The 25,533-nt window shown below is 49.2% G+C and overlaps 4 protein-coding genes; 3 read left to right on the forward strand and 1 right to left on the reverse strand.

Annotated features, from left to right (window-relative positions):
• Positions 1–1,342: 1,342 nt before the first annotated feature.
• On the forward strand, positions 1,343–3,356 carry GSTUM_00003663001 (uncharacterized protein; the record flags this gene model as incomplete). XM_002837313.2 has 4 exons in its annotated part: positions 1,343–1,474; positions 1,532–2,467; positions 2,519–2,661; positions 2,723–3,356. The coding sequence occupies 4 exons, from the start codon at positions 1,343–1,345 to the stop codon at positions 3,285–3,287; spliced, it is 1,776 nt and encodes a 591-aa protein (XP_002837359.1). The 3' UTR covers positions 3,288–3,356.
• A 943-nt stretch (positions 3,357–4,299) lies between these two features.
• GSTUM_00003664001 (uncharacterized protein) lies at positions 4,300–14,484 on the reverse strand (the record flags this gene model as incomplete). XM_002837314.2 has 14 exons in its annotated part: positions 4,300–4,661; positions 4,715–4,805; positions 4,864–5,673; positions 5,741–6,026; positions 6,083–6,108; positions 6,176–6,373; positions 6,439–6,463; positions 10,912–11,677; positions 11,742–11,989; positions 12,046–12,452; positions 12,546–13,135; positions 13,222–13,643; positions 13,704–13,961; positions 14,076–14,484. The coding sequence occupies 14 exons, from the start codon at positions 14,482–14,484 to the stop codon at positions 4,416–4,418; spliced, it is 4,782 nt and encodes a 1,593-aa protein (XP_002837360.1). The 3' UTR covers positions 4,300–4,415.
• A 1,482-nt stretch (positions 14,485–15,966) lies between these two features.
• GSTUM_00003665001 (uncharacterized protein) lies at positions 15,967–20,638 on the forward strand (the record flags this gene model as incomplete). XM_002837315.2 has 9 exons in its annotated part: positions 15,967–16,135; positions 16,231–16,713; positions 16,819–17,710; positions 17,809–17,927; positions 18,027–18,578; positions 18,638–18,958; positions 19,025–19,308; positions 19,391–19,944; positions 20,047–20,638. 3 exons carry the CDS (start codon positions 15,967–15,969, stop codon positions 17,703–17,705), a joined length of 1,539 nt encoding a protein of 512 aa, XP_002837361.1. The 3' UTR covers positions 17,706–17,710; positions 17,809–17,927; positions 18,027–18,578; positions 18,638–18,958; positions 19,025–19,308; positions 19,391–19,944; positions 20,047–20,638.
• Positions 20,639–21,845: 1,207 nt separating this feature from the next.
• Positions 21,846–24,017, forward strand: GSTUM_00003666001 (uncharacterized protein; the record flags this gene model as incomplete). XM_002837316.2 has 1 exon in its annotated part: positions 21,846–24,017. The coding sequence occupies one exon, from the start codon at positions 21,846–21,848 to the stop codon at positions 23,538–23,540; it is 1,695 nt and encodes a 564-aa protein (XP_002837362.1). The 3' UTR covers positions 23,541–24,017.
• Between the last annotated feature and the right edge of the window lie 1,516 nt (positions 24,018–25,533).

A 25,533-nucleotide genomic window follows, 5' to 3' on the forward strand; every position in this document is an offset into this window, starting at 1 on the left:
GGTCCTGTCCACAAACGTCAACCTACCGCCCCATGCCACCGAGTTCTTGGAGAATCTGGGTCATTCTGGGCCATCAACGTTTGGGAGAAGGGGCTTTACTGTAGAGGTGGTTTCACTGACAATTTCGTAATTAAGACCTTTTTTTAATCCTGTTCCCGTTTTATTGACAATCCAAGACGGCAACCGGGATCATGTTGCAGCGGGGACCATTCAGCGAATACTGGTACTGTACATAACTTATGTGCAACATCTTCAATTCTAGCTCTATAACAACGACTTCCTGCATGACTGTGGATGAGAAGGGGGGCTCTACAAGTACTAGTTCTAACTTATGATTTAAAACCATTTTGCTAATTAGAGGAAAATCCTACCATACGGTACCGTACCCTCTCAAGGCGAGGAGGCTGTAACCTGCTCGATGCTGCATAATATAAATTATGTGCCCAGAAACAGCATGCCGGTGGATTCCAGCCAACAAGAGCGGACCTGCTTCACGCCACCGCCGTGCAGTCCGCTCTTCGGATCGAAACCTCTTCTTCGCCGCTTCCCCCGCAATGCCGCATGTTCGCCTTGCGTGTGCGGTATTGCGATTGGGTATCGTACTTGTGCTATGGCTCGTAGTCTAATGATACTGCAGATGGTTGAGGTTGTGCTGCTGGCTCTATCGATTAGGGAAGCGGGGCACGGGTTAGCTCGGGTAACAAAGGTTGAATAACGGCCTAGGCCTAGCCCAATTGCGTTCCTGGGATTCAGGAATACCGGTGTCATGCTCGGGCAGAGTCTACTCGAGTATCTATGTTGCCATTGATAGCAGGATTTGGGCTCCATATTCCTCTTTGAAAATTTGCTATTGTTGTCTTCGGAGAAGTATTCAAGGACGAGGCACTTTCTAGGTGGGTATGATACCGTACTTTACCGTACGAGTACTGTACGACCCGTACATAACCCCCCAGGTGGGGGAGGGACAATCCTCCGGTATGTTCCCTAAACTCTTTACTCGAATGGAGGCTGTCTTGGCCTGGCGGACCGTGCCCCGGACCTGATAAACTCCCCTATGAACGACCCTTGGCGATTTCCATGTTGGGGTGAGTATACTGGAGCTAGTCCAATTCTGGTTTCCCATGGCTTGCTTAGATGCGTGTGTTCATTCTGAACAGCTGGCGAGGAGGGCAAGGCAGAGAGAGAGTGTGTATATATACTCGGTATGTCGAGTCTTCCATCCCACTTCTCTCATTTGCTCGCCCACCAAATATCAATTGGTAAACCGTGTGAAAAGAAAAAAATGCCGACAGACAGAGATACAACAGTGGCGGACCCCGTAACCGAACGAATAACGGCGGGTATGGATGATCCCTATTGCGTCTTTCCGTCTCGACGATCGGTGGTGCAGAGCGCGAACGGGATCGTGGCTTGTTCGCAACCGTTGGCTGCGCAGGCCGGCATTAAGATTCTTAGAGATGGGGGGAATGCTGCTGTACCCTTTCCATTCCCTTCCCTCCCCCCCTCCCTCCTCTTGCTGATGGCAAGATAGGATGCAGCCGTAGCCGTCGCAGCAGCCCTAAACGTCACAGAACCCGCGAGTTCTGGAATTGGTGGTGACGTGTTCTGCCTCTACTACGATGCCGCGACCAAGTCCATCCGCGGGCTCAACGGCTCCGGCCGAGCACCGGCAGCACTTACTTTAAGCAGAGCCCGCTCCGACCTCTCCATGCCTCCCGAACCGGCAACTAATGCCCCGATGGACGGCGAGGGTGGCATCCCGATGACTCATGTCCACGCTGTAACTGTTCCCGGTGCGGCGGCGGCATGGGTGGATGTCCTCGAGACCTTCGGATCCGGAAAAATCGGGCTGGCAGGAGCACTCGAAGAGGGCATTCGCCTGGCCGAAGAAGGCGCGCCGATATCGCTGATGAGCAGCGTGATGTGGGCACAGGAGGTGGAGCACTTGAAAGTCGCGTCACCGAACTATGCCGAAGTCCTGAAGAGCGGAACCCGCGCACCCAAAGAAGGCGAAATAGTCCGAATGCCGCACCTCGCCGAGACCTTCCGTGAGCTCATCCGGTACGGGAAGAAGGGCTTCTATGAGGGGCGCGTGGCGCAGGCTATCGTCGATGTGATGAAGGCCCGCGGTGGGGTCATGGAGCTGGAGGACCTCAAGAACCATGGCGAGACCGGGAGCGAGATTGTGCAGCCCGTGTTCATGGAGTATGGCGGGTACAGGCTTTGGGAGTGTACACCGAACGGGCAGGGACTCGTGGCGCTCATGGCGCTGGGCATTTTGGAGAGCTTGCAGAAGGAGGGGGTCGTTCCGGACTTTGGCAAGGAGAAGGAGTGCCACTGGAAGCATAATTCCACCGAGTACTTACATGTGCTTATCGAAGTTTTGCGCATCGCGTTCAGTGATGGGCGGCACTGGATTGCGGACCCGCAGGTGGAGAAGGTGCCGACGGAGGGGTTAATTGATAAGGTGCTGTTCTGTCTTCGAGATAGGTTTTGATGGGATGGCTAATAGGAATAGGCATACCTAGCGGAACGCGCAAAACTCTTCGACCCAGACAAGCGCAATGACAACATCTCACATGGAACCCCCGCATTCCAATCCTGTGACACAGTCTACTTTTCCGTAACGGATAAGCACGGCAACGGCTGCAGCTTTATAAAGTTCCCTCCCACCCCACTTTTCCTCACTCCATATCGCACGTCCAACTAACACCCCCCCCAGCTCCAATTATGGTGGCTTCGGCTCTGGCATAGTCCCTAAAAACTGCGGCTTCGTCCTACAAAACCGCGGCTGCGGCTTCTCCCTGCACCCAGCGCACCCGAACGTCCTGGCACCGCGCAAGCGGCCCTACCACACCATCATACCCTCCCTCATCACAGACACGGCCAACAACCTAGACGCCGTCTTTGGCGTGATGGGCGGGTTCATGCAGCCGCAGGGTCACCTGCAGGTATTCCTGAACTTGCTGGTCTGGGGAATGAATCCGCAGCAGGCGGTTGACGCGCCGAGGATCAGCGTGGGGAAGCCGTACGATCCGAGGGTGGAGGGGGTTAGCATCGAGCAGGGGGCGGCGGGGGGGGAGGGAGAGGAGCGGGATTATGGGATTATGGATGGGTTGGCGGGGATGGGGCATGAAGTTGCGGTTGTAAGGGGGTGGTATAGAGCAATTTTTGGACGGGGGCAGGTGATCAGGTGCCGATTGGATAAGGAGGACGGCGATGGCAAGACGAGGGTCTGGTCTGCAGGGAGTGATATGAGGGGGGATGGACATGCCGTTGGATACTAGTCATGAAGTGTCACTCGAGTACTGTTTATTAATAATAATTTGGTTATTCCACCATTTGGGGTGGATAAAGAGGATCACGAGAGATAATGGTACACAGTCCCATCCCCCGAACGAAGTGAAGAGCCCTGTTCATCGCACCCGGAGCATCAAAACCCATTCTCATGGGCCGCACGTAGACACCCGAACCACCCAACAAAAGAGACGGCCGCACAGGATAAGCCTCAGCGGCAGATGCCACCATCTCCAACGCTAGAAGATGAAGATTCCGGAGGAAGCATCGTCGTTTGCTCCAGGTGGGGGTTCTCATTGATCACCTCTTTATTATTATCGTAAAAGAAAACGGATGGTGTGTTCTGCGAACCGATTGAAACGAGCACGACAATAACAAACCGCCCAATAGTCTACATACATCCCTTCATTACCATTCCTTGATCATTCAGTAGTAAACTACGCCCTGGATATGCTTCAAACAGACCCGAAGGGAGCGGGACCATTATACCGGTACTATTCATTCACCGGCGGGGTTTTCGGAAAAAAATCAAGCCGGATCGATCCCATTTATTTTTTATCCTCCGCCGAGTCCGGTGCTGTCATTGTGAGTATTTGTAGTGGTATGGTGACACCCACGGCTGGGACGGAAATAGGTGGAAAAGTGGGGGGAGGTCCGGTGGAAACGTACCGGTAGATATTAAAGCTTGCGTTACTGCATGGTGAGCGATGGTGTGGTGTGGTGTGGTGCTTACGGGTGGGGGTGGCTAGGGCTATGTGTAAGTCTACTCATAGAAGGCAGGTGCTGACAAGTGGATTGGTATGATAGGAGGGAGGAATGGGATGTTATGGCACGTGTGTGCACGTGCTTAAGAGTGGTGGGAGTGGGAGTGGGATGTGCTGTGTGGTTTAATGGTATATGCAAAGGGAATGGATGAATGAGACCGGAAGCCTCGGCTTATCCCTCGCAGATTCCCAATCCTGGCTGCTCAGCATTCACACATCGCACGCACAGCATAGCACCTTTTTAGCAATCCAGTCACCTATACTTCATTACCCCAGCTAAAAACACCCTTTCCGTCCCCGCACAACCCATCTGTCCGAGCATGGGTACTTCTAGTAACAAACCCCACATCTAACTTAACCCCCACCTTTAATCCTCCCAAACCCCCTCTGTCCCCTCAACTCCCTCCTCGCCGCACGGTCCATAACAGCGCCCTGCTCCTCCGGCGTCTTCTTCCCATCCACAAACTTCATTAACAAACCCATCGTGACAGCGGACAATATACTCGTGCACAGGATCCCGATCATGACCAGGTTTGACTTGCGGAACTGGTGTGGGCCTTTCCTGTTATCCGAGTCCCAACCGGTGTAGAGTGCGTAGGTCTTATAATTTATTAGTATGGTCAATATGGACAGAGGGGGGGATGGGAAGGTACGGTTGTTACGGATCCAAGGTTTCCCAGGCCAGAGACCAATGCCGAGGCAGCGGCTACGCCGACTTCGCCGTGGCGGCGTTGGAAGATCTCGCTGGGTTTTGTTAGTCCGAGTGAAAGATGTGAATGTATAACAAAACGGAGGGGGGTACTTTGTCCAGGTCATGCAGATTGGTACTGTAGGGCCTAATCCGAATCCCACCATCAAGAGACCAACATATCTCGGCCAGGGGTTATCCGGACCACCGGCATATGTAGTTACCAACAATCCAGAGATCTGGATGCACACGGGGACACTAAAGAACAGAGCGCGGTAGTGATGGAAGCGGTCGCTGATCGGCGTGACCAGCAGAATGGCGATAAGGTCGCAAACCCAAATTGGGGAGAACAGCAGTGACAGCTCAACACTGGTTAGCTTAGGATTGGTCGCTCGAATGATTAGCGTTCCGAAATTCTGCACGCCAATCCCGACGCCGACAACACCAAAGTACATGATTGTCAACGGGTACAATCTCCAGTCCCTCAAGATCTTGACAAGATCCTTCACACCCCACGGTTTGCTGTGGTACACCCTCGTCAAGTCCTCATAGTGAACCCTCGCATCTTCACCCTTGAGTGCGGGCTGCGAGGCCGGGATATAGCGCCTCCAGCCGGTTGGCTGGACGTGTGTTCCTGGGGCTCTCGGTCTGTCTGGCAACCACCAGAGGATGACTATTCCATCAATAACGGCCACAAGACCGTAGAGCAGGAACATCCATTCGAAGCCTGTTAGGCCACCGTATCCGTCCATTTTTTGGAACCCGGCGCTTACAAGACCCACAACTGCCGCGGAGACTTGGGCCGCAGTGAAGTATTGACCTATGCGCTTTCCCGTGCGCGAGGGTGGGTAGAATAGGGTTAGGTAGTAGGCCATTCCGGGCCACATGCCCGCGATGACAATCCCCAAGAGAACACGGAGGAGACTGTTATTTTCATCCAGTATTAGCCATTTGTCCTAATGGTTTCGATGAAGATATGATGGTGACTTACTAGAAGTTCCATTCAGCGCTCAGTGCTGCGTGACAACTGCCCACGATTCCCACACCAATGACAATTCTAGACATCCAGACGTGCGGGCTCAGCCTTGTCATTATCAGGTTCGCCGGTAGATCAAAAAGGACGTAGCAAACATAGAAGAGTGCGAGGCCCGTACTGATCTCGTGAGGGGTTAATTTCAGGCGATCAGACAAGGAATGCTTTTCCTTGGAGTTCATCGTTAGTGAGAGGCCGACATTGGACCTTATTGCTGCGCATAAAAAGTAGAGGACCCAGAATGCTAATGAAACGTTAGTTTTGCTTCCTTTCGCGTTGTACGAGTGAACTTGAGGTTACCAGGTACTATCCGAAGGTCGAGCTTTCTATCAAAAATGTTAGTACCAGTATCCAGACGAGAGTTTCTATCATCAAGAATCGCGGAGATCTCACCTATAGATTCTCTCAATTTTCGCATCAAGCACCGTATCCTCGCCCCCCTCTCTATCCTCCATTAGTTCCGGGTCACTTCCAGAAATCCGTGACTCCTGGACCCCTTCTGAAAGCTCTTTCCCTTTGTCGGGGAGGCTTGTTGGGGTCACTCCCGCTGAAGTCATTTTTCTCTCTAGGGATTTCGGAGGTTGTTGCCTACTGTATTTCCGTTAGTGATCCCCCCTCCCCCCCCCAAAAAAAAACACCTATGTCTTCATTCTTACCTAGTTCCGTATTCGATTTCGCCGACTTATCCTTCTCGCTACAGAATGCCTATCGACGGGCGGAAGAGGTCCATTTAAGGTGCTAGCATTGTGACACAAGTGCTTTACCAAAAAACTCACGCCTCGGCTGGTAATTTCAAAGGCCAGGATGTTTATCATTATCCTGGGAAAAAAAAAACATACCCTTGTGTGCGCAATACAATCCCACGTCCCATATCATTAATGTCACTTTTCGCCACCACTGTCGGTCAATCGTGACGGTGGGCGAATCGGGGTCCTCGCGCGGGGTAGAAGAAGAATGGCAAAGTTGTTGAGACCTTCTCCTTCCGGTGGGGCAAGCATCGATCGAAAAGAGATCTCGAGAAGAGTGGGTTCTGCAAGGATTCTTCTTCCAACGTCTTATGGGTAATCTGGGTCTTACTATTTGGCCCAACTAGATGTTTCATGCAGAACGCCTCATGGAATGTGGTTAGCTCACTCGCTAGCAGCTTTATCGCGCTCAAGTACCGAGGATCCAGGTTTAGATATCGCAACCTGTGGGCCAACAAGAAGAATCTTGCTCGATGGCAAATTGTCGGACCCACACATCGGTATCACCTACAATATCATAAAGTTGAAGTTTCCCTATCGAACATGCATATGAATCCTACCGTAGCTAGCAGCAAATGTTAGCGGGGTATTCATCAGAACGGTCCTATGACCACTTGCTATCCCTCAACATTTGTATCTGCTCGTGTAACGTTACAATGCTACTACTGTAGATATACTTGCCTTATAGATAAATACGAGTGTTTCTCTTTTCGATTGAAAAATCCCCACACCAAAGCGCAGCTCCGGGGCTCGCGCTCGTGCTGAATTATGTCGAAGAGCACGAAAGCACTTCCATACTCGAGCGCCCCACCTATGATGCCATACTGAGTGACTAATCCACTTAACCCATCCGCCCGATCCAAGGGGAAGATTTTTCCATTTCCATTTCCTTCACTCACCCTTGCAAATGTTTAGTGAACAGCAGCAAGTTCTCCAGTTCTGGTACCGGGTCTCGGTTAGTTTAACTGATTGGAACGCTATCGTGCCCCCAACCCTGTAGTCTACCTATCAGTTTTTCTGTGAAGGATAAAAAATAAAATAAAATAAAAAAACCCTGCTTCAAGTGTCGTATACAAGTACCACCCAAGTCCAACGGTGAGGTTCGCGAAGCCAATAGCCGCTAGCCTTGAATATCAACCCTATCACCACAATCTGATAAATTGATTGGCTGTTGGGAGGAGACCCATGGGAAAAAGCAAACGCTAATCTAGACTTTTATTAATAACCCCTTGTAAATTTACCAAGCAGCAATCTTTCCCCCCCCCCCCGCAAGCTATCCAAGAAAGCCGCAACACTACGGTGCGGGCAGGGATGGAACATCTCTTTTCTCACATACCGGTACGGTAGCTTGAAATGGAATCCCCCACTTCAACTTTTCTCAACCCCAACGAGGCTTTGTTGGGCGGACAAAAGGGGACTGGTATGAGTAGGTTCGATAGTGAGCACGCGCTAGAGTGGTGGCTCTTGCAAGTACTGTACTGTACGAGTATAGTAGAAGCGCGGGCCGCGTCGGCTCTCCGGTCCGGCTCGCCCTTTGTCTATGTTGTAAATCGGGGTTAGTAGGGGGCAAAAGTGTGCGGGCACGAGTGGTAAAGGTGACTTTCCTTGGGTTTCACCGAGGGATAACAGGTCCCTTAAATACTGTCCGTAGAAATTCCCTTGTGAATGCAATACCACGCACGACATACAGACACCTCTCCAACGCAACAAGCGTAAGCTGGATGACGATATCCAACAGTTTATCAACCCCGGCAAACGAGTTCTGATCTGTGAGGGTATGTCTGGGGTTATGAGGATATAGCGCCTGTAAAGGTTTCTTTAAGCATGATGTTTTACCCCTAGCGTTGTAGGGACTGGGCCCTTACAGGCATCAATCTGTATCCTCATAAAAGTGCCGTAAGAACCCTTGGAATCGGCTATCGTATGGTAAGAGCTGGGATAATTTTTGAACTTCACGCTAAGACGTCCGGAATTCCCCTCTTTGGACAAAGGGAGGCGAATCCCCCTGAAGAGGGAAATGCTTTCAGCCCCTCCGCTGAGACAAATAAAAAAGAAAAAAATATATAGCAGACCTTACTAGGAGAGGCAAACCCCAACGTCCTAGCGTGAGGTTCAATCATTCTAGTTCTTACGGTATCCGATTATAATACCAGCCGGAATCAGTGCGACAACCCACGATAGGTTTAGTTTGGCAGGCCAACGGGATCGCGAAAACGAGTTGATGAGATTCAACACTTCTCCTGGTGGGTTGATATCATACGCTGTCAGGAAAATGCTAACCCTTCTCAGGAGTTTTTGTCTCTGAATCGAAACATCAGAGCTGGGAGAGATGGTGTATTTCAAGAGTTCTCACCGTACACTATTATAGTAGCAATACTGCCCCGTACTTTGTAGGGGTTGCCGAGTGGTGTGCGCTATCCCAACAAACCTCGCAGTTCTCGCAGTTGGCCGCTGAAAAGGGAGGCGGGGGAAGGATGAGCGAGCAAGGGCGGGAAATAAGAGCCTCGAAGGATTCTCTATGGATAACCTATACTAGCTCATTATTTAGCTCATACTCTAGTTGTTACGAGTGCCGGTACGAGTACCTGTACTGTACTCGTACAGGTAACATGGCAAATCAATACGTTCTAACGGCATTTGGTCGCGGCGAAGCTTTTTCCTCGGGAAGTGATTGTGGTAATCTCAGACACTATTTGCTAGTTGTGTGTGGCCTCAAACTGTTTAAAGTAACTCAGAGGAGCTCCTGAGCAAGGCATCTATCTATCTGATGCGTTAGGGACTGGTGTTTGGATAGCAAATCAAATCGTCCTTCAGGATACTTTGTTGAGGTCACGAACACAACGAGTCGAGAATCGATCGAATTACAATGTAGGATAACAAGTCTTGGTAGGGAAAAAAAAAAAAAAAGACTTGTATTATATCTGCCCGTATCATATTCAACAACCACCCCTAATTCCAAACACAGATATCACAATTGAATAACCACAAGATCGCCATAAACAATACACCCACGCCTCCCTCCCCTCTCCCTCTCCTACAGAGACTTGGGTGGAGAGGTAAATCATAGCAACCGCAATCACGTCCCCGGGAAAGCGGCGAAACAATATCCTCAATTAATCAATTAATCAATCCCCAAAACTCCTACAAGGAAAATCCAGATTAATCTATACAGGGCTAGATGAGATAAAAGTGGGATACCAAAGGGGAAGCGGAGGGGGAAAAGGAAAAAGATGAATAAATAAAGACTAACTTGAGATGAGAAAATTAAAAAAGGGAAAGCCGTCATAAGATACTATTTTACAACTCCTTTGCGAAGGGAGGAACTATGAAAGAAAGGAAGGAAAGGAGTAACTTTTTTGTCTGGTGACAGGAAATAGAGAAAATATAGAAAACAAAATTGATGAAAGCAGGAATGTGTTAAGGGTAGCGAGTAGGAAAAGGATATATAAGGATGTAGGGCTTAAGTAGATAAAAGGATTTGAGAAATGCTGAGAAGATGTTTTTTGTCCGGTAATATGTCACGCATGCGTGGCGCGTGTTGACATTTTTTAGTGCATTTTCGCCCTGCCTTTGATAGGGAGGGAAGGGCAGGAGTTCGCCAGGTATAAAAAAGGGTTTCAATCGATAGAGGATTCGCCACGCGGAATATCCAAAAAATAATTAATATTCCATCTCCATAGATGATGGCCAACCCGCGGTTCCAGCACCACCACCGCTGCCGCCGCCCCGCCGTTTTCCACCCCCCGACCCTCCTCCACCTCCTTTGTCGTGGGAAAATCGGCAGCCATCGCCGTTCTTGCAATTCCCTTTCTGGAAAAAGAGACAGGCAACCTTTGCCGGTTTCTTTTCCTATAATAATAAAAATAATATATCAACTCAACCGTTTCTTTCAAGGCAAGGTGGGCATAAACGAATAAAAAAATTGGGTGAAAAGGGAACAAAACAGGACAAAGGCACGGGGCACTAAATTATGACCGAATCATTGTGGGATTCAAGGGGCATTGGGCGGGGATTCTCTTGCCCAATTTTCCCTATCGAGTACCTACTGTTGAAATAATTTTCAACGGTAGTTACTCTCCCCCATAAGGAGGTCTTTTGTTTCCCCCAAACCCTTCAAAGAGGGAAAGGAGGGAGAAATGCTGCAATATCTGCAACTCTAGCTGGGCGTGACTACAGGGCCAGGCAGGACATGGCGATGCTTACATGCCTGTTGAAGCCAAGCCTTTTCTTTTCTCCTTTCTTTTTTTTAAAAAATAAATGATCAAACTTCTCGTTTACCATTCAAAGAAAGCATTTGGGTATAGGTATGTGCCATGTAATTCAGGGGGGCTATGAGAGTATGCAAGAGTTATCTGCGGGGCCTCTTTACCTTCTTATGTTTACCACCACTCCATCCTCCACGAGTAGGCTCATTCCCATTATTCCCATTATTCCCGCTCCCGTTGTGACGTTCGACCTCTGATTTTCTCTCGTCCCAGCCGGTTGCTTCTCTCAACGCACCACGAACATCTTTGCCGCCTCTGCCCTCCTTTTCTCGGTCGCCCTCACGTAGGGTGCGTCCAAACTCGTCAGTTCCACTACCCGTAGCCCACGAGGATTGGTTAGAGTGGTTGGGGGTGCTCCCATATGGTTGGTGAAATTGCGGTTCGTATGTAGGCCATGTTTGGGAATTAGAAGTGTCATACGTATTTGGGATAGTTTGGCCAAAAGAGAAGGCTGTTGGGTTAGACGACATCTGTGCTAGAATATTAGTTAGAGCAGCGGAGGTGCCTCCTTGGGCAGCTGAGCCTTGTTGCACTAGATTCTGCAGCAAAGAGGTACCAGCTTGCTGCTGTTGGCTGGAGTTAGGCCCAAGTGCCATAAGTATGGAGCCAAGGTCAGGTTGTTGGGCTGGCGCAGGTGCAGCTTGCGCAATTTGCTGAGCTACGGGCTGTGTGAATGGCACAGAAGGTGGTACAGCAGGTTGCTGTTGGCTTTGGGTAATTGCCTGTATTTGGGCTAGAATACTATTGGCGGTAGCTTGAGTTTGGCTCTGTGCTGGCTGTTGAAAATTGTTAATAGCGGAGAGTATCGATGAGATGTCAGCAACGGCAGCAGGCTGTGGGTTCAGCTGAACAGAGCCAAACGAATTCTCGAGGCCGGTTGGAGGCTTGGAAATGAATCAGTATGGGATGGATGCCAATTATTGATAAAATTTGAGGAAATATGCGTACCTTTAGACGATCCGGTAATGGAATGATAGTTGGCTGCTGACCGAATTCCTGAGAACCGTCACTGTTGGAATCGGGTTCTCGAGGGGAATATGGGATGGCAGCCGGAGAGGTATAAAGCGCCGACAAGGTTTGAAGTTCGCGTTTTGACTGAATTTTAGCTTCCTCGCTAATAATCTCCTTCTTCCCTCCACGACTGATGGCATTATCTGCGGAGGTGGAGGCATGATTGAGATCGCCAAAGTCGATAGCTAGATGATGTCAGATAAAAACGAAATCCGATTCGGGGTGCAATAGGGTCACCCACATAATGGCTGGTACCAATCGAGCAGATCCTCCTCATCTTCCAAGAAATTTCGATTCTTGAGGGCAGCCAACGCTTCCCTACCTTCTTCCACATCAAAATTCCTGGCATTTCCATATTCATGATTTTCGTGTCCGCTACTGCCTCCATAGTATTCTCCTTCTGGCTCAACCCACTCGATAACCTTGACCCTAGCAAGATCCTCCCCGGTCTTCCACCGGACAGTCTTCTTCTTTCTGACCTTCTTGTTGGAGCCGTTTTGGTCTTCATCGGCCTCACGTTTCTTAGAATCAGAATCAGGCCTTAGTCCGGTAGTGCCTTCCTTTTGTTGGCGGACAAGCTGGTCGAAAATACTAGTGAATGTGCTGGGGGTGGATTCAGGGTTGGGGGTGGATTTCTTTTCAGCAGGCCTATTGGGTCACGTGACAAGTTAATAATTGCAGATCTTTGGCCAGAAACGGAAGGCTTCACGCGAAGTAACCAAGGGAGGGGAATCAACGAACTTTGTGACAATGGCTGGACGGTTGCCCTGGAGAGACTTAAAAAAGCCGGAAGTAGTGGTTTTCGGCTTGGCAGATGCAGAAGAACCATTTGCGCTAGTGGAAGTTGCAGTACTTGTAGTCAATTTCTTCTCGGCGGTAGGTGTCGCTGCATTTTTAGAGTTACCGGCAGATAAACCAGTCTTTGGATTTGGGGAGCTCGACACAGCGGGGATTTTTCCCTCACCCAAAGCAATCTTCTTGATAGTATTTTGACCAACTCTGGCATCGTCCTCGCTCTTGCGTTTAATGCCAACATTAACATTACTACTGGCCTCACTCTTGGCTGCTGCCCCATTCCCCAAAGACTTCTCTTTATCATTAGTGCGGTCAGATAGAGAAGAGGAGGCTGCTAATGACGCGGGCTTCTGTTGCTTTTCCTTAGCTTTCTCTTCCCTCTCCCTCTTAGCAGAGCGTTCTCTAGCACTCCTTGTGATTGCCATGCAAATTTCCCTTGTTTTTGGATCCTCTGACTTCGACCCAATACTTTTTAGAGCCTTGATCCACGATGATTGTTCAAGATCTTCCTCAGATACGCAGAACTTATACAACAGCTAGACGCAAGTTAGATGTGTTAAAGGGGACGGGCTCACCATGTGGATGGAGTATATGGGAAACTTGCCTTTAGTATCAAGAAGACTGTAGGACTATTTCTATCTCTGTTCCACTCGGTTGTCATCCACTTTCGCAATCTTATTGAGAATAGGATAGACTCCCCAAGGGCCCTCAAGATTTGATTATCGCCGACCTTTAGAATTGCGCGTACAGCTACTTCAACCAGCTTAGACTGTTCAGGCCGTATCCCGATGATTACATCCCAAACCTGTTTGGATGCTTTACGGATGTCTTCAATATCATCGTCTCCATCGCACTCCAATGCATCTTCAATCTGATACCTAACCTTCTCAACAGGGTCCTCGGGGAGCTTAGATTTGGGAGGCGCGGCTGTTTTAACAGGCTGAGCTTTCGTAGTACTCGCAGCACTGGCTACTTTCTGGTTCTTTTTTGGCGGGCCTACCGATGCTGACGGCTCGCCCCCGAGCGCAACACTTGATATCATTTCTATAAGAAAGTTAGAAGGTCGATAATCGGGAAGGGGATTGTTGCGAAATGAGGAGATACTTAGGAAGTCCAAAGAGAGTTGTAGCGACGGATCATGGGGCGACCATACGGTTACATTAGGGCACCCTTTGACACGGGTCTCTGCATTTGCTTTTGGGGTCGAAGTCGTTACATTTGTGGTTGAAGTCATTGCATTTGTGGTTAGGGTTGCTGCATTTGGAGTTGAGGTCGCTACGTTTCGCACAACATTCGGTCCAAAGCTCTGCTGTATACTTGGAGGTTTATGCGATTGTTTGGTACGTGCAGCTGTAATTGGAGCTGACTTGGTATTAGTTGCACCGCGAGCACCGTTTGTGGCTGTTGTGACAGCGGCGGGAGGATATTCCCTCCAAACGTCGCCCACCACAACAGTGGGAGGAGTCGAGAGCGCACCTGTGGCAATTTGAGGAGAGGCCGTTGTGACAGCACCAGTAGCTGCAAAGGGATGCTGGTTTGTTGGAAAGTTATGGGGTGTAAACTGCTGAGGGAAGGCATGAGGCGGAGGAGCAAAGTGGGACATTGGATCGAGGGACGTATAATGCTGAGCGTGTTGTTGATGTGCAGGCTGTGAAGGAGCATTCCATGCCTCGGAAGATGGATATGGGTTGTATTCTGTGTGTGGAAACGATTCTGGAATGGCGGAGTATTCGTTGGTACCAGGGCCGAAAACCAATTGGTGTTGGTATGGCACAAACTCAGCCTGCGAGGAAGAAGGCTGACCTTGAACCAGACCGTCGGCCACTCCTCCACGAAGAGCCGCACCTACCAACCCACCAGAATTACTGACATTCGCGGTGTCCATTATCAGTTCTATTATCTGGTGCCTTATTTTTCTTTTTCAGAGGAAATAAAAATAATAATAAAAAAGAGAAGGAAAAAAGAAAGAAACCTCGTGTTTGGAGGGTTGCAGAAACGTCGCGACTATGCAGATAACGCTAGTACTAATCGGGTAGAAAACTTTCAAAAATGGAAGGTTAATGCACGAAATTACCAAATACGGCGACCGTAGAGGTACTACCTTTTTTAGGACAAATTTGCGACCTATTTCTCCCGCGTGTTGCGCAGGACTTGTGGTCGGAAGATGATGAGCAAGCCCGACGAAAAGAACTCGCGTTGCTTCTTCACGGTGGTATCGTTTAGAGAAAAGAAACAGGGAAGGGGAAGGGGATGGATGAGAAAAAAAAAAGGGAGTTGATCGGATATCGGTTTTCCCTTCTCGCTCTTTCAACTTGTAAAGTTGGTTATTTTTGTTCCTCCTTTCCTTCTCGCCCTTTTTGTTTGCTTGCCCACCTGTTGGCTTTGCAGCTTGCTTTGTGTCGCGTCTTTGAGAGAGAACTCCGCGATCGTTCTTACAAACACACGAGAAAAGCTCAGGAAGACTTGGAGCGATGATAAAGTAAGGAGAAGAATCACGAAGCAAGTACCCTTTCTGACATCCAGATTTATCCTTTTTGTCTCTTTTTTCTTCTCCCGCTATTTGTTCAGCAGGGACGAGTCGATATTCCCCCTCCTTCAGCAAGACGAATTCACGGTTGATAAAAAATGGGGGGATTTTTCTTTTGGGGGGAGAGGCAATGTTAGAGAGGAGGAGAAGATGAAGGGTTCCAAGAGGGGCCAAAGTTTTAGGGGGTGGAAGAGAAGCAGCGTGAAATCACCCGCCACCAAATTCTTAGTCATTCCAATTATGGTGACCTCCTTTTATTCATCTTTGCAGGGCAAGTGCGTGGGAAGAGGGCAGGACCATGACGCACATCTGGGGGGGGGGAAGCCTGGACTTGCCACTCTTGCCTACTCAGCAGGAGTGGGGAGGGTGTGGTTGGGTCCCTTGAATCTGGCCTGAGTGTGGCTGATGAAAATGCGCCACAGCATTTACCATTTTGCAAGCGCCCCACCGAAATTTAATGGATCATCTTAGGGAGAAAGGAGGGCAGAAGAAAAAGAAAATTTAAATAAAAAACGACCGAAACACTACTTGTACCATACCGGTACCACAGTTTAAACTTCAGAATGGTGAATCTCTCCCCGACAAAAGTGCAACTCTAGGACCCCGTAACGTATCATATTATAAACACAATACAGTGTGCTATCGCATCAATACTCGAGTACCGTACTGTACGAGTAATTCCTAGCTAGGGTACTGGTACGGTACTGGTTCCCTTCTCAGCAATTCGACCACTTTGATCCGCATACGGTACTGGTACGGTACGGTATTCGGTGATACAGGTCTGGTCCGACACCACAAAGTAATAACACCACTGGTATCCGCCAGCACACATCATCACAGATGAATGGTCAAACACTCACTCGCACTTCGTTGAGGCTCTTCCGCTTGAAACCGAAGCCACGAAAACCAGTGCAAGCTCCGTTTTTCATCTCAGCCATCCAACGACAGCATTTTCAACCCTTTTCCGCCGCCGAATATTCGGAACCGAATGTTTCGCCTCATGATAAAAGTATGGTATTACAGGCGGCCTATCCCAATTGAGACATTTTATGATGAACACCTTTTAGCTATTTGAACTATTGGCTGATAGACTGTCTATTATAGTCTTCATTGCTATGTCTTCTGGGGTTGATTCCTCTGTGGCAGCTGCGCTCCTATTACGCTCAGGACATCCACGGGAAAACCTGTTACCGTTCTACATGGCGAATTGGTCTCCCTCCGCCAATCCAGACCCTATCCCGCCGCCGCCATCGCTGCCCGGTAGAGCTCGGCGAAATCGCGCCTCGACTCGACCACAATCTAACGAAGGATCCTTAAAATGCACAGAGAGGGAATTTAACGACGTAAAGGATGTCTGCAGAGCTCTGGATTTGCCTGAGCCCATATGTATGAACTTTGAAAAGGAGTACTGGTGCGAAGTTTTCGTTCCCATGCTCGAGATGTACCGGTGCGGAAAGACCCCAAATCCGGACGTTGAGTGTAATCGCCACATCAAATTCGGCGCTGTTATCAAGAGGTTGAGAGATGAATTCCGCAGGCGGTGGGAAGGGGTGACGGAAAAGGGGAGCAAGTGGTGGTTGGCAACTGGTAAGCGTATCTCTCTAGGTCTAGACAAACAATTTCTGCACCCTCCCTTTTCTCCAATTTGAATTCGTATATTACTGAGCACTGCTCACTAGTTTATCCTATCAGGCCACTACGCTCATATCCTATATCATATCCCTACCAAATCCTACCACTTGCTCCGTTCCATCGATATAAACAAGGATCAAACCTTTTATCTATCGACATTACATCGGGACGTTCTTTCTCGACTTCTATTTCCTTTAGGTTCTTACGGACTTTCCAAGCCAGGTGTTAAATCTCTTGCTCGCGAACTTTTACTACCGGGGTGGCGTCCCGGACAAACCGAACGCCCGGAAAGCATGGGGCTTTGTTTTGTGGAGCCTGCGGGTGGGAAAGGGAAAACCGGGTTTCGCCGCTTCTTATCGGGATATCTTGAGCCGGAACCGGGCGATGTGGTAATTGGACCATCAAAGAAATACCCTGGAGGGGGCGAGTCTGAGGGGGCATGCGCGCCAGAAGGTTCAGTTGTGGGGAAGCATGCGGGCCTCTGGCATGCGACTATAGGAGAAAGGGCCCGGTTCCAATTACCACAAGCGAGCCCAGAATATCGGGGCAAGTGGTACGTTTCTAGGAAGAATAGAGAACTTAATACTTTGGAGATCGTGAGAGGCCAGGACAACGCTAGGTTATATGGGAAAGGGATGGTTGTTGAGAAATGGAGATGGCTAGGCGATGATGCTGCAGATATAGTTCGAGAACGATCAGCTTCCAATGGGAGAGGTTTGGTAACTCAATTCAGACACAGACAGATCCCCTTGAAGGTTTCTAGCGTGGAGCAGCCTGGGGGACCTGGGTATCGACCGTGTTCCGAAGGGAATGAACCCGCCCCCGCGCTGAAGATTATATTCGACAGTCCAGCGATGGCTATCGCTCCTGGACAAAGTGCAGCATTATGGTTCAGGGACAGGTGTCTAGGGGGAGGTGTCATCAGAGACGCTATAGAATTGGATTAGTGCAGGTTGCGTCATCCTCTTTATTTGTGACCTTAACCCCCGCCCAATTCTACATGAAGAGGTGTCATATCATAGCATAGTTCCTGACAAAGTGGTTCGGTAGTTCACCTTATGCCCCATAATCAAACACCAAACCAAAGACCTTGGCAGATAAACGTCTATTCCAGAATATTGTGGCAACTTTCAGCCTGTAGCTCTACTTTGAAAGTTTCAACTCCTATGGTATGGTACCAACTAAACCATTAGCATCATTAGACTAGGAGATAAGTTAGGACAAATTTGTGTCGATATAGCGTCTGATTATCCATTGCTATTCGCCAGATATTTCCCTTCGCTTGTCCAACAACCTCTAAGCTAGGAACCTCAAGACCCGTATTTGTGCAACTATTCGAGTATTCTTTATTGATTAATTGGGGAAACAGCAGGCTTCTGTGGGCCTCGTGGATTGAGTGATTTGCTGTTGACAAGGTGCTAGCCATATCGGCCCAACGTGGGCAACTCCGATGGGCAGCTTTTCAGAGCCGCTGCTGTCGAACTGCTTTCGACCGTTATCTTAGGCTTTTAGTGGAGCCCAAATTCCGCTTTAATTTTGAGGCCCTTGCAACTTTTCACCGAGGTTATTATTAACAATGGAGGGCTTCAGCCCGTTACCCACAGTGAAGTACGGTACCGCATCCCCATTATCATCAACTTTGATTGTATCGGTAACTTGAAGAGGAAAGATAGTGAGCGCTCTCCACAAGGGAACATGTCCGAAGGCTCCTCCACCCAATTTTCAGTTCAGCCACAACGGCGTTTCACTCAAACCATCCTAAGCTTCGTTTGGCATTCGTTATCACCGCTTCCACATTCACCGGCGTTTGCTAGTTCTGAGTGAGCATCTCTTCACTCCGAACGGGATATGGTGCTCCCGACAGATAACGATGGTGTAGATACTTTCAAACGCCACGTATATCCCACGTTTTGGGAATGGAGCAAGTTTTCACATGGCTTTATGGGCGCTGAGATTATCCGTTTCTCGGCACCTTGCTTTCCCTCGAATCCGAAGCCCTAATGCTGTTTTTGGTAGAGTCTAGGACAGGTGCTATGTTTCATTATGTAGCGTGTGTGTGGACAATTTGACCCAAACTGGTCTTTTAATCCCTGTGTGCCTTATCACCAGGTGCCCGACACAATTGGCTTCCATGGCGTTGTTGTTACTATTGCCCATATTTGGACAACGTGCGTCTCACTGCGAATACGCTATCAGGCAAGTCGGTTTACATTGTTTGCGAATCATTTTCACCCGTGGTTGGCAAGATTTTTGATCCTTCGCACAGCGAACTCTCAATATTGTACCCGATACCAAGGAATTCATCAGGAAACCGAGCAAAATTCCCATCCGCGAGTGTTGCTTTTGTTGGCTCACACGCCATTTCTTGATATTCGAGGGGCTGGTAGGTTGCATTCAAATTTGCCGACGCGAATGCAAATACTTGGGCATTAGACTATCTGTTGTATGGTATGGAAATCTCTTCGTGGGGCTGCTGGGCCGAACCGACCACCATTCCGCTGAGCGGTCGGAGACTTCGGGGCGCGATAACCTGCCGGACCCCTAGTACTCGTACTACCCCTCCTTTTATTTTCTTTGTCTTGAGTATGATAAGAGAGAATTTAGGGACTGAGCCGATTACTCTTGGCGGTAGAAATTCCTTTGGCCTGGGTGGGCGTCATCCACGTTTTCAATGATGGATCGCCTATCATGCTGGTCGTGAACTTGGTACTAGTACTGTACAATAGTACTAAGTACTCTAACAGCAAATGCTGGGCATGACCGGCCATAAGCACAACCGGATGCTGTATTCTACCGGGGGACAACTGGCCCCGCACTCTGCCCTTTTCGACAAAAAAACCTGCATCTGTATCCTGCTCCACGAAGTCGATACCAAAAAGGTCAAAAAAGTTTAATCTTCGCGCCGTTCTGCAAACCGTTTAGAGGTGTTACTCCGAAGATTCCTAGCCTCTCCGCATGAGATCGGGCATGACATACCCGTTTAGGATACAAACATAATGCTATTATTCAGGCAAATCTCGGGGAAACATTTTACCTTTCTTTGATTATGTTATTAAAAAGGGTTACGAGGCATTTAAAAATGGGTAACATGAGTTTTGTAGTCTGAATGTGCGAGACATTCTCGGGTCTTTTTACCGATCCAAGGAGGATGTGTGGGCAACAGATCAATACTCGAGTATGGCAATAGTGAGTATTCTTTTGTTGTGTCGCTCTCCAGCGGATCAGCAGGTCGAGGGCAGGATTGTGACCGTTTACTTGTCCACGCTATTTGACACTACTCAAAACAAGCTTTGCCTGGAGGTTTCGCTTAGGCAAACGGAATGCAGAACCGTTGGTTTCGGTTTCCGGAATTTTGAAGTTAGGCTAGGGTATGCAGAGATGACCGGTCGTGGATTTGGAATGTAGGCCATTCATTCGCGAGCCTCCTACTTTTGGTGATGTCGGGGCTCGAACCAGTGGTTGGGTAGCTACGAGGGTTTGATACCTCTACAAGGCATGGACTTTAATACTTGTCAGTGCATGTGATCTTTCGCTGACATCTGGGATGGCTGGTTGATCGGGGTTGCACTCAGGAGATATCTGATTTTCTTACCAGGTTTATCGTGAGCGGACCGAATAGACAGGAAACCAGGGAAGTAAAGAGGCTGGTGATACTGCAGGTCAAATGCAAGGATAAGAAGCATCATTTCCTTTGGGTTCTCTCTTCGAATAGTCACCCTTTTTATATTCCCTTATTTCATACCAGAATTTGGAAACATCTCTTGGGATTGGGGTATTTGGATTCCCTTCGTTTCCGAAAGTTGTTAAGAGGAGTGCTTGTTACCTACTGACATCTCTGTCTCAACCTCAAAACTGTACTTTGTCAATAACTTGCAACTGGGATTTTCTCCGAGAAGTCTTTTACCCTTTTCTCGCTCACACCCTCAAACCTTTCTATTGAGCTCAATCTCACTTTCTCTCTTCCCCACCATTTCTCAGCCCTTCCACCCCTTCTTTATCTGCTAAAAAATCCTGGAGGGTCGGGGTGTTGCTATCAATTACCTTTTTTTTCTTTTCTCCCCACCCAAGAAGCTAGCTATCTACGGTTATTGGTTCCACCACTCAAGTGTAACGATCCGAGCGCCAAGAAGGGTGATACGCCACCACCACCAAATCGACTATCGCGAGTTTTTAACGTTTCGATCGCAATCAAGGCAACGTGGGGCTTGGGAGAATTAGACTCCCTCAAATCAAATCATAAGGTTCGGGGAGAACAAGAAAAGAGGAAGTTTTTTTTCTTTTCAGGAAAAAGTATGTGGATGCCAGACGATATGCATGTTTCCGGAAACGGCGGCAACACCTTTGACGCAGTGCGGCTTTTCGCTGAAGATGTGCAATACGACGCATTATTCGACTTTGTGGTGGATTCTCACGGAAGGGAAGAAGAGGTCAGATTTGGGGGAGATGGGGACTGTGAGTTTGAGGGGAAAATTGTGATGATCGGGGAAGATGGCGGCCCCACAACCCCCACCGGGACGATATCTGGACCATTTCGTGATAATGGAAGATGGATGGAAGGGGAGACAAGGCTTTGCGGGAGTGGCAAAGACAATACCAAGGAAATTATTGGGACAGAGACTAACAGTAGCGAGACCAACATGAAGGGGGGCAGCGACAATAAGGGTAGCAATAGTGATAGGAAGGGCATTTGTGGCAACGAGGACAGGGCAGACAGCATTGCCGGGAGGATTGGCAACACCAGCACCACCCCGACTGCGAAACCATTTGCTGCAGGTCCGAACGATCAGCATGCAAGGAGGTCTTGGCAGAATTCGTCTGCTCTACAGCTTTATCGTAGGGATGGGCTGGGGAAGCAGTCTAATACAGATACAAATAATGCCGTCCCACCAAACCAGTTCTTGCAAGGCCCAAATCCTTCACTATCACTCTCTACACTCACGCTACCGGTATTATCCTCACCACACACTGTTCCAAAAATGGCTGCCCCGCCTCTTCCACTTCGGGCCACTCACTCAGCACCCACGAAAATCATGCACATGCACACCTCTGCCCGCTATAAGGGCAACTCTCTGTCTAGCCAAGGGGCCATGAGATCCCCTTCTTACCGTCAAAATTGCCGTTGTGCTTCTTCCACTATTTCTCCTCCTCTCTCCTCTGCTACTTCTACTTCTGCTCGCGCTCGTGCTTGTGCATGTTCTGAGGGAGAGTCTGGTTGTGATTGGGAATTCGAGTCTATAGCATCAACTACTCCTACTATATCTACTCCTTCCCATACTTCTGCATCCGTTGCCACCCCTGCGAGCCCGCCTTTGGTACTAGAATCGAGCCGCGGCACATTGGCTTCAGGAATCTACACCCCTTCCTCGCACCCCTCTACTTCCCTTTCTCATAAGAAATCGATCATAGGTGCCAACGCTGGAGGTTTTACCCCCGCTCCTGTTGAAAAGAAATTTCGCACCCTTCGGCGCCGTAAAAGTCGTGATCTGCACCAGGCCAGGAGGGCTTATTTGTCAATGTCAATGACGACTGCCACAAAGTTGGGAGACACTGCCCAGCAGCTGCACCCGCATCACACCACCGCGAGTACAACCAACTCTTCGTCCACTCATTCGCCTGCACCCCCCTCCACTGTCACTTCCTGTTCGACAGCAGCCACCACTCCCAATGATAGCAGCTTGAGTTTCGATGAGATTCTTGCTTACTCTTCGCCACAACCCATAAGCAACATCCCCAGATACGCTCCTTCAGATATATCGCCGAGACCCTTGAGCTCCCGCTCGGAATACTCGATCAAGACCCCTTTTAGTCTATCAGCCGAAAACCTGTCGTCGCCCTACAGCAACGACCCAGTGACACTTGCCCGCCCACACAGCATGTCCTCCTTATCGACACCTTCGACCGTAAATGAGCAGCAAGCCCTCCACTACTCGATCCGCCGGTCAAGCGCTCCAACAGATACCACTATGTTCTATGAGCCACCGGCGACTCGCGGCCTGTCGATCGACTATAACCCCTGGATGCCTAACAATCTCACCCAACACTCCTTCGAACTACCCATGTCTTCGGGCACGTCTGCGATCAAGACCGAGCCGCCTGAGTCTTGGTGGAGTGAAGCTCCCAAGGTCGATATCCGGAGATTGAACATGATTCAGTCCCAATCTAATGAGGAAGCATCTGCCTCAACGGTTGCGAGATACAACGATGACGGTTCTCGCCATTCTCCTTACGGGAGCTTACTTTATATCCACCAGCCCCCCTCGCCTGCATTCGACGATGAGGACAGTGGCATCTATCCTCAAAGTACGGCGTCCCCAATCCCTTCCCCTCCCGAATCTCCAGACTTCTATTTCCCCTCTGCAGTACCTACACCAGAAATTGGTTATCCGCCTACCCCGTCCATCGGCCGAAGTGGCTCACCACCAGTTACAGCGGCGGCAGCAGCGGCGGCAGCTCTGGTAGCGTCGAAACCCCCGAAACTAAAGTCGTCGCGGCCTGGCTCATGCTCACGAAGGAAAGCGAGCGCAGGGTCAATGCGTTCGCAGGCAAAATCGGGTGCCTCACCGGCCCTGTGTATACCGGGAGAGACAGAAATGGCATTTGTCAACTACACACCTCAAGACAAAACACGAATTCTTAATGGCGTAGCGCCAAGTGGGTCATCCAAAACCAAGGCCAGGAGAGAACGGGAGGCTACGGAGAAGAGAAGAAGGCTCGCCGCTGCTGCTGCGGCAGCTGTTGAAGCAGCTGGGGGTGACGCCTCGGTGCTGGCCAACGTTGTTTGATGGGCGCTACATGAATCCCTATATGCATCTCCCTTTGTCGGGGCATTTTTCCTTGAATGTTTTATTTCTCCATTCCCTACTTTATCCTTTCCCGTGGGCGAGTTTAGTATTTGGTGTTGTTTGCTTCTTTCATTTCTTCCCACTTCTAGCAGCAGAGGTCACGGCGGGGTAGTGATCCACTGCGGGAAAGGCGTTAGATTTGCTGTTCTTTCTTTCTTTCTCTCATGGATTCCTTTACAAGGGTTTTGATTTTCTACACAAAAGCGAATACTTGACCGGGAAACGGGTATGTGGAAGTGGAGACAATGGGCCGCATGGGTGTTGTGAGGGACAGTTTTCTTTTGGGTTAATAATATCTGGTTCTACCCTCCGATGTCTTAGTACTATTTTGTCTGCCGACCGGGAGATATACTCTCCTTCCTTTTTTCATCTCATCCTTTGGGCAATTTTCATTATTATATCCTTCTTTTGATAGTATTATTGGGACTGGTTTCATTTCATTTGTTATGGGTTCAAGGTTCGTTTCACCGGCATTATGCAGTTTGTTTATTACTCGGATATCATACAAGTATCATAATGCGGGCGAAGCTGCAATTGGATTGATTCCTTCTGTTCCTCGCGGACGGGGAGGGAAAAAATAGAGTGAACGAAACAGAGCACCGGAGTCAGAAGTGGGGAAAGAATGAAAAATTTGCTAGTCAACCTGGAATGATTGTCGTGATTCCAACAATTTTGCCACCGCCCCGTTATCATGTCAAGTCATCCTCCACCCTAACCCGAAAGACGAGGGAAAGGAGGGATGGGGGTATCATATACCTACAAAGTTAGAAGCTCCACGATAAGAACGGCCTCCTCCGTAGACTACCGCACAGCTGCTATCATGGTCTACTCTACTCGAGTACGGCGGTCTACTGTAGACTACCACTCTGTCAAACCACACCTAGCACATTTTCACAAGCTTTTTTTTCCTGACTGTTGCCACGAAACTCCTGAGGCTGGAGGTCTGCTGCGCCTTCCAGCTAGACTATCATACCTGCCGCAGCACCGGCACCACTCTTGGGAATCGATCAGTTAGTTGGTGTGATGACAGGGAGCACTGAATTGAGCTCCTCCTTCCCAGTCCATAGTCTATACTTTTGTACCGTCCCGTATCCAGTCACCGGTATGATACGAGTACTTGGGACCGTAATCCGACCGATACAGGTGATATACCGGTCGAGTACCCGTGGCGAGGAAAAAGCGTCCAGACCGCGGAGGGGGCGGAATTACTGTACTGTACGAGTAGTATCTTATCATATGCAAAAAAACAACGAAATGACCACTACGCCTGGAAATTGGCCAACGGCCAACCGAAAAGCCCGGATCGACGCCGGGTTAATAATGATGATGATGATGATGATAGTACTGTACGGTAATTAAAGTAAGTAATGTCGTGGTCTGGAACAGATCGCCTGCAGGGATTTTTTTTTTCTTTCTCTCTTTGAATCAATGCTCGACCGTGGATCCTGGGTCTTGGCGTGGTCGAAGGATGGAAGGGGCCTTACGGTAGTCTAATTCCGGACCCCGGTGTTTTTTGAGCCACACACTGGCCTTATATTGTGGCTGGATGGGATTTGGTGAGAGATGCGAGTGAGTTGTGGTGACCTGGTTGGGTGTTTTTTTTTTTTTTTTTTTTTTTTTTTAAAGAAAATTAAATAAGAATAAATGCTCGAATCCCAGATCCCGCTATCCGTTGACGCACCGGCGCACTCAACCTTTCGATGCTTACACTGGGGGTAAGACCTGTACTGTACTGTACCGTGTCCATCTACGATATTATCCAGCAGGATGGAATTTCCTCCTCTTTTTCTTTTTCTTTTTCGCTCGACAATTAGAGGGGGTGCAGGTGCAGTACGGTAGTTGATTTGACGCCCAGCCAACCCCACAACCGGCATCACAACCGCACCGCAAGGCGCAGTGGAAGGTTGTCATTCTGTCCATGCATCAAGAGGGT

The sequence above is a fragment of the Tuber melanosporum genome (assembly GCF_000151645.1).
Source record: "Tuber melanosporum whole genome shotgun sequence assembly, scaffold_183, strain Mel28".
In the NCBI taxonomy this organism is placed as follows: Eukaryota; Fungi; Ascomycota; class Pezizomycetes; order Pezizales; family Tuberaceae; genus Tuber; species Tuber melanosporum.